Genomic DNA, 17,248 nt, shown 5'->3' with positions numbered 1-17,248 from the left:
CTGAATGAAAAGCAATTTTTTGCCTGATATATAAAAAAAAACACTTGAATTAGCAATTGAAATATGAACATATTTGTAAGAGATTATTGCTTGAATAAATTGTGTGACAAAACGTAGTAATGATGCCATTATATGAGACATTCAGTAATTAAAGAATAGTCCTGTCAACATATTCAATTAAATGGACATTTGCCGTCTAACCTGTGTCGTGAGAAAATACATGTGCATGAATCACTGTGTGTATGTACTGTTGCTCTGTCTCACTCCTGTCTCCTGTCTTGTTCCGTTCACTTGGCTGGCTTGGACTTGGAATACTTGACCGCGTGCCTGTGTATGTTCATGTCCCGTTCCTGAACCCTCGCCCGCTCATCGGAAGGCTGTGAGAAATCCCCAAGCTTAAACAACACAGCGGGCTTGGCTGGTAACGCCCTGAGGCTGTCTCCAGTGACCTCGCCCTACGGCTCACCCTGCCCGCAGAGGCCCTCCCGCTCCCCAATACCCTCCGTCCAATGAGGCCCGGCCCAGAGCGAGGCTTGCCTTCCATCTGAGCACCCCCCGCCCCACCCCACCCCCCAAAACACCCAACAGAAGCCAGCTTCATAGGCGTTAGCTCCCTGTAGCATCCTGGCATCATATAATAGACTGTGAATATTGTTAGCTACTTTAGAGACTAATCTTAATGGTTTCAACCACAGACTAACCCTGCCCTTCTCCTCTTCCATACAAATGTTGCTTTGAACTGTAGATGTGGTGACCACCCCTAAAGTAGCTTAGCTGTGAGTCACTTTGAATTCCCATTACTTCGGTATCGTTGTACTTTAATAATGGCAATAAAAGGACTCTTGAATGGTGGCTCTAAAAGTAGCAGCCACAACATTTAGTAGATACGTATTCCTAATCAGGGAGATTAACATGTTGCTATATTTAGATACTTAGAAAATACGTGCTTCCATTAAAAAGAGAAGAAGAGAAATATGTCATTTCATTTGAGCCTCACGTGAATGTGATGTTGTCTTTTTTCTGTCACGTTATTTTGTGGGGGGGTTGGGAGAACTTGTCATGGACTTTGTCTTGATTCACATGCACGCACCTGCCACCCTGTCGCTCTCACCTGCCTCCCTGTCGCTCTCACCTGCCACCCTGTCGCTCTCACCTGCCACCCTGTCACTCTCACCTGCCTCTGGCTGGGCCTGGTCATCCTGTTTGCATGGATCATCCTGTGTTATCATCTGCCAGCGGTGTGGCGAGAAAGAGAGAAAGAGAGATACAATCTAAAGAAAAGGGAGGTTAAAAACTGTGGGCCTGGGCCGTGGGAATGTGCACAGGACCTGTGTGTCTGCATCGTGCCACTGGCCTCCACCTGGGGAACACACAACATAAAATACACAACACTGGTTTTCAGTTTTCTCTGCATGTGGGCTGGTTTGCTGCTGTTTCAATTTTTGTACTGTGTTCTTATTTAACTGTCAATCACTGTGTTGCCAAGCTGAAGTCTCTCTGATATTATTTGCTCACAGATAACTGCAAAGAGATTGTCTTTACTGGTTTCACGCAAGCAGAGAGCAGCATTCTTTAATGGCTGGGGGAAGGCAGAGCCCTGGCGGAAAGGTAACATTGTCATTCTGAATGGCATGTGAGCTGCCTGCTGAACACTGTGCTGCTTATCCCTGGTGGTCACCTCCGGCTAATGGCCTTTTGTTTCAGTGTGTGTGCAGAAGGGGGTAATTCAACAATTGTAGTCACGGAAATACATCGGCACCCCCTCCTCATCATGACTCATGGCTTTATACACACATGCGTGCATGTGCACTCACACACACACACAAATATTTGACACGCGTGCACACACACCACATTACACACAGACACACACACACATTAGACACACACTTACACACACATTAGACACACACACACACACATTTCTGTATATTATTTACCAGACAGCAGGAATGCCTTTAATGGTCCTATCAAACCGGAGACTTGATTTTATTAATAGCGATGTAATTCATTATTGATGAGAGAGTTTACTACGCACATAAATTGTTGCCGATGCTAACAGGTGTGCCGCATGACAGAGGACATTACCATTCAGCAATGTGCCTCACCCAATCTTTTGTCTATACTAGTAGCAGGAAGGTTGCTAAGCAACTGGCACATAGTCAGACGCATCTCACACTTGCTGAACACACATACTGTCTCCTAATTAAACAAAAAGCTCACGACCAGCGCTTTCCATATTTCCATATAAAAATAATTATTGAATCACCCCCCTCCCATTGCAATACTGTGCATTGATTGAGCGTTTACAATTATGACTTCATAGAATGCCATCGATTTGTATATATTAATCTTTACATATAAACTGTAAATGAGAAGCAAATAACTGTACACAAAAATAGCATGAATATGCATGTGGTTATTGCTACAATGACTGTAGATTATTATTATTATTAGAGAGACACATTTCTGATATTTAGAGATGTGACCTGCTTTACATTCTGTTTAGCCATTTACGTGTCCTATTGGAATGACGGCAGTCATCAGCCAATCAGTGGATTAACAAGACCTATTGGTGTGTGGATCCTATTTGGTCCCACAGTGTAACTCAAGGACTTGAACCAACCAGAACACTCACAGCGGTGACGGATTGATGACTGACAAGCGTCCGGTCCAATGACGCTGCCTGGGAAAATAGGAACTGTCCAAGACTGAGATCAATTGGAATTCTGGGAATAGATGGGACAGGGAACGTTCGGAACGTTGTCTTTTTCCCAGATTCTCAATGTCATGGATACCGACTGAAGCATAAAACTGCCACAAGAAAAAAAGTTACAAATTATTTTCTTTTTTTTAAGGACCCCTCTTGGAAGACGAGGCTAGCTACTTTATTCAGATATTGTATTTGTAAATAATAACATGATACAGCACATGGGTCAAGAAGCTCCTGTGAGCCAGGTAAAAGGGTCATGCTTCGACGTCCATATCAATCACTCTCCATGGTATCCCTCCTCGCAATAAGTGTTATTAAGATGCATCAGTTGAAGCACTATATGTTCTAAAAATGAAGTGTATCAATATATGAATTCTGCTTAATATACAGTATAGAGAGAATAACGTGCGATAAGTTGAATAAATGTGACATATGGTTTCATCAATGCTTTTGTTTCCCTTAGACGTTTTGGTGGATTCGATTTCATTGCTCTGGTGTGTGTTTACATGCTGTGTGTTTTGAACTCCAGGGTATGATCTATACAACATGCAGTTGTAAGCCAGAAAAATGAAGATCTGTAAGAAACTATTTTCACTCTTCCAGCTAGGTTGAACACATAGAACGAGGAAGCTTAATGGGCCAAGTAGAGATGTGTTATCCTGGACACCATAACCCAACAATCAGATACAATTTGCAATAACGATCCCAAACAAAAAGGTACCGATTCACACTGTGATTTTAGCTACCTGTGACAAGAAATTAGCGTCCCTCCATTTACTTGATAGTGAGGGTTGATTTTGACCATCAGTGATTGAGGGATTAGAATACTGTGACCTGAACAGTGAAGACACCTGCCCCCACACAACAACGCACTCTGTGTAGTACCTTACTGCTTAACTCTTTGAGATGTCAACGGGCACCGTTCAGTATCTATTCTATGACAAAAGTGATTTTAAATGTGTTTATTTTTTTAATCAAGGACATGTCTTTTTGTGTCTCTTGTGGACTCCATTGCTTGGTTTACTTGTGAAAGTCATGGTAGCCCAACGCTGTGTTTCTCTCCATTACGTCCACAACTGTCACTTGGGCTTGATCCAGATTCATGTTCTGTATGTTTTAATGTGAGGACAGTTCTAGTTTGAAGTCTGTATTTGTGGAGCCATTTGTTGGCATTCTGAAGTGCATGCTAAAAGAAAAAAACTAATTATAAAACAAGATGACAACATATATCACGTTCAAAGCGATGTGTAAAATTAAATGCCATTGTGAGAAAATCACATAAACATATTTATCTTTTAAGCCATTGTTGTTTATTTTCTTCACACAAATGCACGACAAGTGATGTCTTTGATAGAGGAACGGCTATAGTACCGCGCTTATCCAACTAAGGTACATCCTTTTTTATAAGACCCTTCAGTCTCACACAGGTAATTGTATTGTAATTGTCTTCGATCAAGCTACACCATTTTACGCTGTTGACGAAATGAAGAAGGATCCATCTTCACCCCGTACTCATACGGCCTATGGTTAACTATAATGATAGCGGTGGTTGTGATTAATGATATGTATTTTCCCAGTTCTCTCTCCTGTGCTGCCTCTCATTCTCCAGCTGGCGTCCAGCAGCAATCAGCCCCTCCGTGCCGGTAACTCCGAGACATCCCAACTATCTTTACACCCGTCGCCATGGAAACAGCCAACGTGTGTCGTGGAGATGTAAACAGCTGGGGATAGGAGTGTGTTTTACAGGAGAAGAAACTCCATACACCCCGGGCTGTACCCAACCCCCTTAAGAGAGAGCGAGACATCCTTAGTCAGCCAGGGGGAAAAAACTACCGTAATTTTCTAAATGCCAAAATCGTGACTATGAATATTGCATCAGAGTGCTGTTATCCCCCTGCCTTGCCTCTCTCTCTTCTGCTCACTGGAGCTTAAAGAGACATGGGCTACGTCCCAAATGGCACCCTATTCCCAATATAGTACACCACTTTTGACCAGTGCCCTTGGTAAGTGGATGCAATTTGGAACGCAAACACATACTGAATCCTGGGCCATGAGAAACCACAGACAAGTCTCTATGAACTAGGCACTTCTGCAACCTATGGTAAAATACTTGTACTAAATGTCTGTGTGAACTGGGCACTTCTGCAACCTATGGTAAAAGACTTGGACTAAATGTCTATGTGAACTGGGCACTACTGCAACCTACATTGAAATACTTGTACTAAAAGTCTGTGCATCATAAAAACAAACAACATCAAAAAGAGAAAGACAGAGAAGGAAGTGGCAGGGTCAGACGCTTAGTGCTGGTTGAGTGGTGGGTGTCTTAATAACCTCTGTAGAGTAGTTGCGCCAGGTTCTCCACATGATGTTGTGTCACACTGCTGAGAGGGGATGGGGACGGGGACGGGGTCAGTGAGTTCACAACCCATTACGATTAACCTGTCAAAATCAGTTAGAATCCAATCCAGGCTCTGTCGTAGCCGGCCGTGACCGGGAGACCCATGGGGCGGCGCACAATTGGCCCAGCATCGTCCAGGGTAGGGGAGGGAATTGCCGGCAGGGATGTAGCTCAGTTGGTAGAGCATGGCGTTTGCAATGCCAGGGTTGTGGGTTCGATTCCCACGGGGGGCCAGTATGAAAAATATAATGTATGCACTCACTAACTGTAAGTCGCTCTGGATAAGAGCGTCTGCTAAATGACTAAAATGTAAATTGAAGAAGATATTTATATCTGATGAATGGAAACAAGTTTAGATCATCGATACGAAGCTCTCAACGTCAGAGTGGTGCTTTAATCCTAATAATGAGTGTGGTATGAGAGAGGTGTAGTTGAGTAGGGAGCAAAGTGAATCAGAGAATAGAGTGGGTCTCATTTTCAGCCATTGTTTTAGGTTCCGTACTCAGAAAGCCACAGAAAAAGCTCTCAGTTACAGTTAGTGACACAGAGGCCTCCGACGACAACCACAGGGGCATGCTGTAGTGGTGTGTGCTGAGTGCTGGACGCACTACAGTAATAATGATAGTGTTATAGCTCTCCCAAACAGCAATGAGATGAGTGTTGCTATAATGGCCCTCCAGTTAAAATATGATTCATCGCCCGTGTAGCTCAGTTGGTAGAGCATGGCGTTTGCAACGCCAGGGTTGTGGGTTCGATTCCCACAGGGGGCCAGTATGAAAATGTATGCACTCACTAACTGTAAGTCGCTCTGGATAAGAGCGTCTGCTAAATGACTAAAATGGAAAAAAAATGATAACGATTACATCAGCCTGGTCATTTCAGCGAGTCGGAAAACAACACTGCTATAGTTTTACAATTTGTATGTGTAGCGTTGATAGCGTTCAATGTGTTTCCCCTTAAAGGCCCAGTGCAGTCAAAAACGTGATTTTCCTGTGTTTCATATTCACTGAGTGTACAAAACATTAAGAACACTGCTCTTTCATTGACATAGACTGACCAGGTGAATCCAGTTGAAAGCTAGGATCCCTTACTGATGTCACTTGTTAAATCCACTTCAATCAGTGTAGATGAACAGGGAGGAGACAGGTCAAAGAATGATTTTTAAGCCTTGAGACAATTGAGACATGGATTGTGTATGTGTGCCATTCAGATGGTGAATGGGCAAGACAAAATATTTAAGTGCCTTTGAATGGGGTATGGTAGTAGGTGGCAGGCACACCGGTTTGTGTCAAGAACTGGAACGCTGCTGGGTTTTTCATGCTCAGCAGTTTCCCGAGTGTACCAAGAATGGTCCACCATTGTAGAGTTCTTGTTGCGAGGGCAAAGCGGGAGGTGCAACTCAATATTAGGATGGTGTTCTTAATGTTTTGCACACTCAGTGTATATTTCCACACTATGAGGTTGGAATAATACTGTGAAATTGTGAAATTGATGTCAATGCCCTTTTGCTTGGTCTTTTCAAGAGCTGTTTGAAAAGACTGCATGAAATTTCAGCCTGTTTCGGTGGGATGGAGTTTTGACCAATAAGAAAGAAAGTTCCAAACTTCTCTGCCAAAAACAGCTCGTTTTCAGTTTTTCCCTCCCAACTCAGACCACTCCCAGACAGTCCTAACTAAATTCTTGCATGAGAAATTGCTCTTTACTAAGAAACGATTTATGTTAATTTTTTTACCATTTTAATTGAAGCCAATCACAGTAAGGTACTTAATTGTTACCCAGAAATGATTTGATATTGAGATAAAAACGGCTGCATTGGACCTTTAATATTTTCTACAAGGTCTTGTTGGAAGGACTATACCACCTCTTTGGCTGGGAAGGAGTCATATTAGTATTCAGTGTTGCTAAAGACTTTTCCCGATATGTGGAAATTGAGCTTTTTCTTGTATGATGAGATGGTGGCCTGAGGCCTGCGTAAACGCTGTGATGTGAGTCTCAAGGTTAGAGGTCAATAATGGTTAATGGTGTCTGACCACTTGTTTAACAAACACAGTGAACCGCAGCAACCCCAGACACAGAAATCATGAACAGAATTCTTGACGAGATCTGTTTTACAACGACAAGGTGTCTGACACCCCTAAACTAGACAGATGGCAGGTTTGCCTCTCAACAAAGGACACCTAATTTGATTCCGCAGATGTTCTTTTTCCAATAACCAAAGGAGAACCACTGTTTGCTTTGGATCAGATGACTGGCTACACATTGGAATAAACGCCTCCTATGTCATAATAGCTCTTGGGAAATTCAACTTTTTTTAATGTTTCATTTAGATTTGGTTTTCAAATTAACATAATGGAATTGATCTGCTATTTAAATACGACTACACAAAATGAAAAAAAGTCATGAGAAATTAGAAACATTTAAAACATATTTTTTTTGTGTGGGTCAGTAAACAATGTAGTTTTGTGTCTTCAGTTTATTGTACAACATTCATCTAGAAACAGTTGCACTTGAATGATTGATGAGCAACATTATGCAGATGACGTTGCCACAATTAAGCCGTGAATCGACATAGAAACATGTTTGTTCGTAGTCATCAAAGGCAAAAGCATCAAGTTAGAATACAGCATGTATCACTAATGTCAAGCATTCTGCATGTCCTACGAATGACAAGTAGAGCTGTATGTTCAGCTCACTTGTCTTAGCCCATTGGGTATTGATCTCCTAAATCAGGGTTCTCAGGTAATAGTTCACCATTAGCGCCTTGTTAGAGTGACAGGCATATGTTGGTGGTTTGGATGTACAGCTGCATGACAGAGATTACGCTTTTAAATCCTGCACATCCCAAGCCCTGCCCCTCCTCACATCACCATAGAAACGCATCCGAGTATGACTCCGGTGAGCGTGTCTGATGTTGGTGACAATTCCCCAGCGCAGGAAGCTATAAATGTTTTCTGTGTGTGTGTGTGTGTGTGTGCGTGTGTGTGTGTGTGTGCGTGCGTGTGTGTGTGTGTGTGCGTACGTGTGTGAGAGTGTGATTGTGTATCATTATCAGCAGGAGCTTAGTTCGTTGGAGAGATTAAGCATAGGGACAGACAGTGGCATTTTTCTCTTGTGATTCGCTGTGGTATATCACAAACAGCTTAGTGATACTTCATAAAGAACAGTAAACAACTATTTTAGCTTTACACTGTGGTATATTGTCTGATATACACATGGCTGGAATACTGTTTCAGCCAATCAGCATCCAGGATCCAAACTACCCATTTTATAATACAATGTAATAACACGTAATACATGTTTTATTACACAACATTAATAATAGGGTTATTTTTATCAACATGCACAATACCAAGGTGGATTTATAGCCTAAACCTCAATATGGTTGTGAAGATAGATCATCCTTGAGCTGTCATTCATTCAAAAAATTTTACTACATGAATAACACGTGGCAGTCAGGTTATCCTAATATGGGCACTGTCATTTCACATAATCATAGGGAATGGCTTTTTAACCCTTCATGAATGTAAGGAATAAGATGTAAATACAAATCTGCTGTGTGTGTGTGTGTGTGTGTGTGTGTGTGTGTGTGTGTGTGTGTGAGGGTGTGAGAATGTGTGTGTGTGTGTGTCATAGGGATATGTCTATATATATCTTATCATATCCACTGTACTGTAGCCTATATAATGCAACTTGGCTGTTTAAAACTTTTCCTCGCCGTCCAAATACAAAGCAGTGGCCCACTGCACCGGGGACATACAGTATCTCCGCCCACAAAATGGTATGTTGCTATAGGACGGATGACTTGATTAAATCAGGCGTTGTAATGGTGAATGGGATTTATGTATGTACATTCTCAAGGTCAGAGCCGAGGTAAACATGCAGGACTGGCCGCTATAAATGATGATCTTCTCTCTGTGATCGCACAGAGCTCGGCAAAAGGAGTTTACACGTTCGATCAAGCTGCATTGGGCTCAACCAAAATGCATTGTACATACAGTTGATATGATCAACGAGAGAAGATATCTCCGTTGTCATGAATTTCATAGCTGTTTGAAATCACCGAGGTTATATTGAGAATACGTTATTGTCTCTAACAGCAAATTAGAGAACACTGTCTCTCTCAGATTTCCATTTATAGCACTTAAAGGGATACTTTGGGATTTTGGCAATGACGCCCTTTATCTACTTCCCCAGAGTCAGATGGACTCATTGATACCATCTGTATGTCTCTGCATCCAGTATGAAGGAAGTTAGAGGTAGTTTGACGAGCCAGTGCTAACAATGGGCATAGACTTCTAGTCATTGCGCTTACGCTAGTTAGCAATTGCGCTAGCCCAATTAAAAACTTCATTCAAACTGCACGCAGAGACATAAAAATGGTATTCACAAGTTCATCTGACTGGGAAGTTGATAAAGGACTTAATTGCCAAAATCCCAAAGTATCCGTTTACGATATCATCTGTTCCACATTGGTTTATAAGTATGGGGTTTCCCTATAGCAACCTTTATGTCTGCGTCAACATGAAAAATGATGAAAAATATAAATAACCTTTCCTAAAAGCTTCTGCCTCAGAATAACTCACTGAAATGTGTTCATGGTTGTGTCCCTAATGGCACCCTATTCTGGTCCAAAGTAGTGCACTATAAAGGGAACAGGGTGCCATTCTCTGGTCCAAAGTAGTGCGCTATAAAGGGAATAGGGTGCCATTTGGAACTTAACCCATGTCTACTAGGCCTGCAGCCAAAAAACGGAATCTACATGCAGAAGAGTAAGTAGGCTGTCGTGGTGGAGGCACATCACATAAGAATATGCCAATTTATTGTGCCATGCATTCTGTGAATGGGGCGGGTTATTATAAACACACATTTTAGCTCGCAAGTTCCTCCGTCTTCCGCCCTCGCCATCTCAGACATGTCATTTACGATGTGGAGCGTTTATAGACTTGATGAAGAAACAGGCAATTAAGTTGTCATTTTCCCCAACCACTCCAATAATGGAGCGTGTAAGCCACACACATGAATCATAATCTTATTCCATTTGGGCTATCGTTTTATCCAGCGCCAAAGCAAAGCGTTGCAATCCAAGTGATGAAATCATTGTGAAACTCAGAGCTATTCAGACACTAAAGGTTAGATGAATTGTGACTTCCGGGATCCGAAATGACATGTTTTTTTGTTTTTTTTGTTAAATCAGTCTCTAAAAGATTGTCCTTTTGTTAGAGACAGTGTTTTTCAATCCTGGGGACACACAAGAGTGCAAACCAGTACTAATAACACAGCCGATAGAACTCATCAAGGGCTTGATCATTGGTTGATTAGTTCAATCAGATGCAGGCCTATTAGCAAAGATATTAATAACTAACCCAAGATAGTTCATCTGAGTCGTTTTCAATGGGTAGCAAATGAAGCATAGTGAGCAGAACAAGCAAGGAGGTGGGCAGAGCCTAGCACGAGCTAGCAAGTTTCTATTGGTGTGTTCTAGCATATATTTGCATATTTCCGTTAGGGAACGCCTTCTCTGTGAAGTGCGCATGCTATTTCCGTTAGGGAACGCCTTCTCTGTGAAGTGCGCGTGTGCAATAACACAATTCACCCTTGCACTCCTTGTAAACAACGCAATGTTTAGAAACTTTGGCAAAGGGTTACGTCTACAAAACTTAGTGCACTCTGTTCGTAAAACATTGTCGTTTTTGGAACAGAAAACTGTATTGAGATCATTGATGAGAAAATCAGCAGAACATCGGCCCAGTTCCATCTCGCTCCATACTCTCCCACCGCCGGCCACTGGGCTTCCTCTCCTCACCATATTTGGTGGGAATTCCAACAGGATGCTTCACATTTAAACATCTGGTAAAATATCTGGCTCCTTGTTAGTGTAGTTTATTTGATTAGGATCACCATTAGCTACTGCACATGCAGCAGCTACTGTCACGATCGTCGTTAAGAGAGGAGGACCAAGGCGCAGCGTGATGAACGAACATGTTTATTTATCATTAGCAAAAAACACGGACAGTAAACAAAAACAACAAACGACTCGCAACGTCCTAGGTAACATAGACCAACACGGAACAAGAACCCACAAACACAAAGGGAAAAACAGACAGTTTAAATATGGCTCCCAATCAGAGACAACCAGCCACAGCTGACACTCGTTGCCTCTGATTGGGAGTCACTCAGGCCAACATAGAAATAAACAACCTAGAACTCCCAACATAGAAATACACCACAATGAAAGAACACACCCTGGCTCAACATATAGAGTCCCAGAGCCAGGGTGTTACAGCTACTCTTCCTGGGGTCTACATAAAACGTTCAAATACATTACAAAGTACAGAACAGTTAAAAAATAATGTAATTTGTCTATAAGAAAAAAAAAGAGAGTTGTTTTAAATAAAATACATTTAAAATAAATAATAATAATAAACAATTAGTGCTGGGCTGGAATAAAACATTTGCACCCCTGTGTGTTCCCAGTATTGAAAAACACTATTTTAAGAAGTTTCGACAATTCTCTGTGCCTAAAACAGAATCTGTCAGGACCCATACTACAAACAGAAATCTCACTCTCATCAGGCCTAGAAATAACAAGATAAACATTCTGTAAGCTGCAGTAATGTCTGAGTAACGTTAGAATTGTAGGTCAGAGATACCACATCAGAGCAGCCTCTTGAATTAGAAAGGAAACTGTGGTATTCAGTATGTATTGAGCCACTGTGCAGTTTTGACATATTTGGAGCAGTTGTATTAGGCCAAGCCAGCCTCCATTTGTCTTCTCATGCATTGGAGAGCATGTGTGAATGGGTGAGAAAATTGATCAAGATTGGAAAATTAAGAAATGGCAAGATGTATTTCACGAAATCCATTTTTACCGCTTTTAATTAGCTAGTGGATTGCTGCCAGCAGCTTTCCTGGAGATAAATTCTAATGCACTCAATTATTATTGTTGGAGCATCGTACAATGTTAAGGAACAGTGTTAATTAAAGCTGTGGACTCCGCAACCTCCTCTTCTCCTATGAACAGTGAGAAATTCCAATGGCTGTTATTTCCTCAAAGCTAATATACTTTGAAGTTAGATAGGGTTCATAGACTTATACATGAAGCAGACAAAATGGTTTATCTTCTAACAAAGTCTACGTTGAAGTAAAGAGGAAATTAGTTGTTCAATAGTAGTTTGAAACCCCACCTCTTTAAGGAATACCTGGGATAGGATAAAGTAATCCTTCTACCTTACCCCAACCCACCCCCCAAAAAAAGAAAACTCTAAAGGGTTCTACCAAGAACCAAAAAGGGTTATTCAAAGGGTTATCCTATGTGGACAGCCAAAGAACCCTTTTAGGTTCTGGATAGCACCTTTTCTTCTGAGAGTGTAGGCTACCAACCCCTGTCAGTCAATAAAGTCAACATACTAGAAAACCAGAACAGCTACAGTGGGGGAAAAAAGTATTTAGTCAGCCACCAATTGTGCAAGTTCTCCCACATAAAAAGATGAGAGAGGCCTGTCATTTTCGTCATAGGTACACGTCAACTATGACAGACAAATTGAGGAAAAAAAATCCAGAAAATCAAATTGTAGGATTTTTAATGAATTTATTTGCAAATTATGGTGGAAAATAAGTATTTGGTCACCTACAAACAAGCAAGATTTCTGTCTCTCACAGACCTGTAACTTCTTCTTTAAGAGGTTTCTCTGTCCTCCACTCGTTACCTGTATTAATGGCACCTGTTTGAACTTGTTATCAGTATAAAAGACACCTGTCCACAACCTCAAACAGTCACACTCCAAACTCCACTATGGCCAAGACCAAAGAGCTGTCAAAGGACACCAGAAACAAAATTGTAGACCTGCACCAGGCTGGGGAAGACTGAATCTGCAATAGGTAAGCAGCTTGGTTTGAAGAAATCAACTGTGGGAGCAATTATTAGGAAATGGAAGACATACAAGACCACTTATAATCTCCCTCGATCTGGGGCTCCACGCAAGATCTCACCCCATGGGGTCAAAATGATCACAAGAACGGTGAGCAAAAATCCCAGAACCACACGGGGGGACCTAGTGAATGACCTGCAGAGAGCTGGGACCAAAGTAACAAAGCCTACCATCAGTAACACACTACGCCGCCAGGGACTCAAATCCTGCAGTGCAGACGTGTCCCCCTGCTTAAGCCAGTACATGTCCAGGCCCGTCTGAAGGCCCGTCTGCTAGAGTGCATTTGGATGATCCAGAAGAGGATTGGGAGAATGTCATATGTCATATGGTCAGATGAAACCAAAATAGAACTTGTCGTGTTTGGAGGACAAATAATGCTGAGTTGCATCCAAAGAACACCATACCTACTGTGAAGCATGGGGGTGGAAACATCATGCTTTGCGGCTGTTTTTCTGCAAAGGGACCAGGACGACTGATCCGTGTAAAGGAAAGAATGAATGGGGCCATGTATCGTGAGATTTTGAGTGAAAACCTCCTTCCATCAGCAAGGGCATTGAAGATGAAACGTTGCTGGGTCTTTCAGCATGACAATGATCCCAAACACACCGCCTGGCAACGAAGGAGTGGCTTCGTAAGAAGCATTTTAAGGTCCTGGAATGGCCTAGCCAGTCTCCAGATCTCAACCCCATAGAAAATATTTGGAGGGAGTTGAAAGTCTGTGTTGCCCAGTGACAGCCCCAAAACATCACTGCTCTAGAGGAGATCTGCATGGAGGAATGGGCCAAAATACCAGCAACAGTGTGTGAAAACCTTGTGAAGACTTACAGAAAACGTTTGACCTGTGTCATTGCCAACAAAGGGTATATAACAAAGTATTGAGAAACTTTTTTGTTATTGACCAAATACTTATTTTTCCACCATAATTTGCAAATAAATTCATAAAAATCCTACAATGTGATTTTCTGGATTTTTTTCCTCATTTTGTCTGTCATAGTTGACGTGTACCTATGATGAAAATTACAGGCCTCTCTCATCTTTTTAAGTGGGAGAAAATGCACAATTGGTGGCTGACTAAATACTTTTTTTCCCCACTGTATATGAGGCATTTTGGAGGGTAGCTTCTATGGAGAACTGTTGTCCCTCTCCCAAGGCTGCAATGTGGAATGCGCTCACTGGAATTCTATCCCAAGCAGGTGCCAATCATTTAAACTGATTTCTCCACACTACAAAGACTGACATAGAAGCATGTTACAGGAAGAAAACAATGGATGCAGGGGGACATGCTGCCGGTCCTCCATACCCTGGTGGTGCCCCCATACCCTGGTGGTGCCACCAACCCCTGGTGGTGCCACAATGTAGTGCAGAGGAGACTAGGCGAGGAAGCCACGCTAGAGTATTGAGATGCACCCCAGGTCTCAAGGAATGTGACATCACCAGCCCAGGCTCCTCTTGTTCCTCGGAAAATCCCTCTTCTGTGTGAGCGTGGCAGTTAAATGACATGACGCGGATGGAGCCGGCAGGAATAATCCAATACTTTTGGGGGAAAGATTACAGTACAGTTAGATTTGTGTGGAAATCCAATAACCCAGTGACTTAGATCAGCCGTGAGATGTATGTCTGCCTGCATTAAACCAGTTGTCAAGTAACTGCCCAGTAAACTGACTTCAAAACAGTTATTTGGCAACATCCAAAAGGATTAGAAACATCATCAGTGAACACCAGGGGGACAGACACTAACAGCATACCAATTATTACTCTGCTATTAGTATAACGGGAGCTCTTCAAATCACACTGCTTAGGAATGATTAAGAGGGGACTCTGTCCCATGTCAAATTAGGGACTTCTCATCTTGCAGTTTACTCTACATTACCTGGAAGATGGGGTTGATTACACTACAATAGGTTACAGTTGGTACAGTACAGTAGATTACAGTTAGTACACTACAGTAGCTTACAGTTAATACAGTACAGTACATTAGATTACAGTTAGTACAATACAGTAGCTTCCATTTAGTACAGTACAGTAGCTTCCAGTTAGTACAGTACAGTAGCTTACAGTTAGTACAGTACAGTAGCTTCCAGTTAGTACAGTACAGTACAGTAGCTTCCAGTTAGTACAGTACAGTACAGTAGCTTACAGTTAGTACAGTACAGTACAGTAGCTTCCAGTAAGTACAGTACAGTAGCTTCCAGTTAGTACAGTACAGTACAGTAGCTTCAGTTAGTACAGTACAGTACAGTAGCTTCAGTTAGTACAGTACAGTACAGTAGCTTCCAGTTAGTACAGTACAGTACAGTAGCTTCAGTTAGTACAGTACAGTACAGTAGCTTCCAGTTAGTACAGTACAGTAGCTTCAGTTAGTACAGTACAGTACAGTAGCTTCCAGTTAGTACAGTACAGTAGCTTACAGTTAGTACAGTACAGTAGCTTACAGTTAGTACAGTACAGTACAGTAGCTTCAGTTAGTACAGTACAGTACAGTAGCTTACAGTTAGTACAGTACAGTAGCTTACAGTTAGTACAGTACAGTACAGTAGCTTCAGTTAGTACAGTACAGTACAGTAGCTTCAGTTAGTACAGTACAGTACAGTAGCTTCAGTTAGTACAGTACAGTACAGTAGCTTCAGTTAGTACAGTACAGTACAGTAGCTTCCAGTTAGTACAGTACAGTACAGTAGCTTCCAGTTAGTACAGTACAGTAGCTTACAGTTAGTACAGTACAGTAGCTTACAGTAAGTACAGTACAGTAGCTTACAGTTAGTACAGTACAGTACAGTAGCTTCAGTTAGTACAGTACAGTACAGTAGCTCCAGTTAGTACAGTACAGTACAGTAGCTCCAAAGTTAGTACAGTACAGTAGCTTTACAGTAAGCAACAGTACAGTAGCTTTACAGTAAGTACATACAGACAGTGCTTCAGTTAGTACAGTACAGCACAGTAGCTTCAGTTAGTACAGTACAGTACAGTAGCTTCAGTTAGCACAGTACAGCACAGTAGATGCTTCCATTAACAGCACAGTACAATAGCTTCCACAGTTAGTACAGTACAACACAGTAGCTTCCAGTTAGTACGTACAGTACAGTAGCTTCCAGTTAGTACAGTACAGTACAGTAGCTTCAGTTAGTACAGTACAGTAGCCACAGTTAGTACAGTACAGTAGCTTACAGTTAGTACAGTACAGTACAGTAGCTTCCAGTTAGTACAGTACAGTACAGTAGCTTCCAGTTAGTACAGTACAGTACAGTAGCTTCCAGTTAGTACAGTACAGTAGCTTACAGTTAGTACAGTACAGTAGCTTCAGTTAGTACAGTACAGTAGCTTACAGTTAGTACAGTACAGTAGCTTACGGTTAATACAATACAGTACAGTAGCTTACAGTTAGTTAGTACAGTATTTGGATATGGCAGTTTACTGAAATATGTTGACACTGAATAAAATACATTTGTCTATCTAACGTTTTAATTAGGACAGGTAACTACTCTAGACCACATCCATCATTGCCAAATGTGCAATGTCAAGACTACATATATGTTGAAATAATTGTATAATTGAGTGTTGATGAACAAAAACAAAGCATACCTAATGTATAGTCCCTATGGCTTATTCTGATGTTTCCTAGCTTTAGATAAACCCTTAAAGGCATTCATGTCCTAACATGGATGTACCAATCCCAGACTACAACTTTAAAGAGGAGACTGGTTTCTTTATAAACTGCCATTCGAGCAGCCAGGCATGAATGCAAACAAACTTTAGAGGGGCTATTGAGACGACACTGCCCTCCATTTCCAGTATAATGAAACATAATCGCTCTGAGTGACATCTTTGTTTACTCATAGACAGGCTTCAGATGTCTGGTTCTCTTCCAACTTGCACAGAGTCGGGGAACGAGAAGGGGGGGATTAGAGATAGATAGATAGATAGATAGATAGATAGATAGATAGATAGATAGATAGATAGATAGATAGATAGATAGATAGATAGATAGATAGATAGATAGATAGATAGATAGATAGATAGATAGATAGATAGATGTAGAGAGAGAGAGAGAAAGGGGTGGGAATTACAGAGAGAGAGAGCGAGAGGGGGGATTAGAGAGAAAGAGAGAGAGAGAGAGAGACGTGGATTAGAGAGAGAGAAAGAGAGAGAGAGAGGAGAGAGAGAGAAAGGAGGGGGATTACAGTGAAGGGGGGTCTTAGTAAGGAAGGTACA

The 17,248-nt window shown here is 41.7% G+C and overlaps 1 protein-coding gene across 1 annotated transcript in view; it reads left to right on the top strand.

The window, feature by feature from the left end:
* Window positions 1-4,012, top strand: part of LOC121543370 (potassium voltage-gated channel subfamily C member 2) — an 84,733-nt gene extending 80,721 nt beyond the window's left edge. Inside the window, 1 exon segment of the mRNA XM_045216481.1 lies at window positions 1,518-4,012. Coding sequence (XP_045072416.1) covers window positions 1,518-1,576 — 59 coding nt within the window. The 3' untranslated portion in view covers window positions 1,577-4,012.
* The last annotated feature ends 13,236 nt before the right edge of the window (window positions 4,013-17,248 follow it).

This window comes from Coregonus clupeaformis, unplaced genomic scaffold (assembly GCF_020615455.1).
Source record: "Coregonus clupeaformis isolate EN_2021a unplaced genomic scaffold, ASM2061545v1 scaf0720, whole genome shotgun sequence".
NCBI classification, from domain to species: Eukaryota; Metazoa; Chordata; class Actinopteri; order Salmoniformes; family Salmonidae; genus Coregonus; species Coregonus clupeaformis.
The sequence above is the reverse complement of the archived record's forward strand: the minus strand, read 5'-3'. Positions and strand labels throughout refer to the sequence as shown.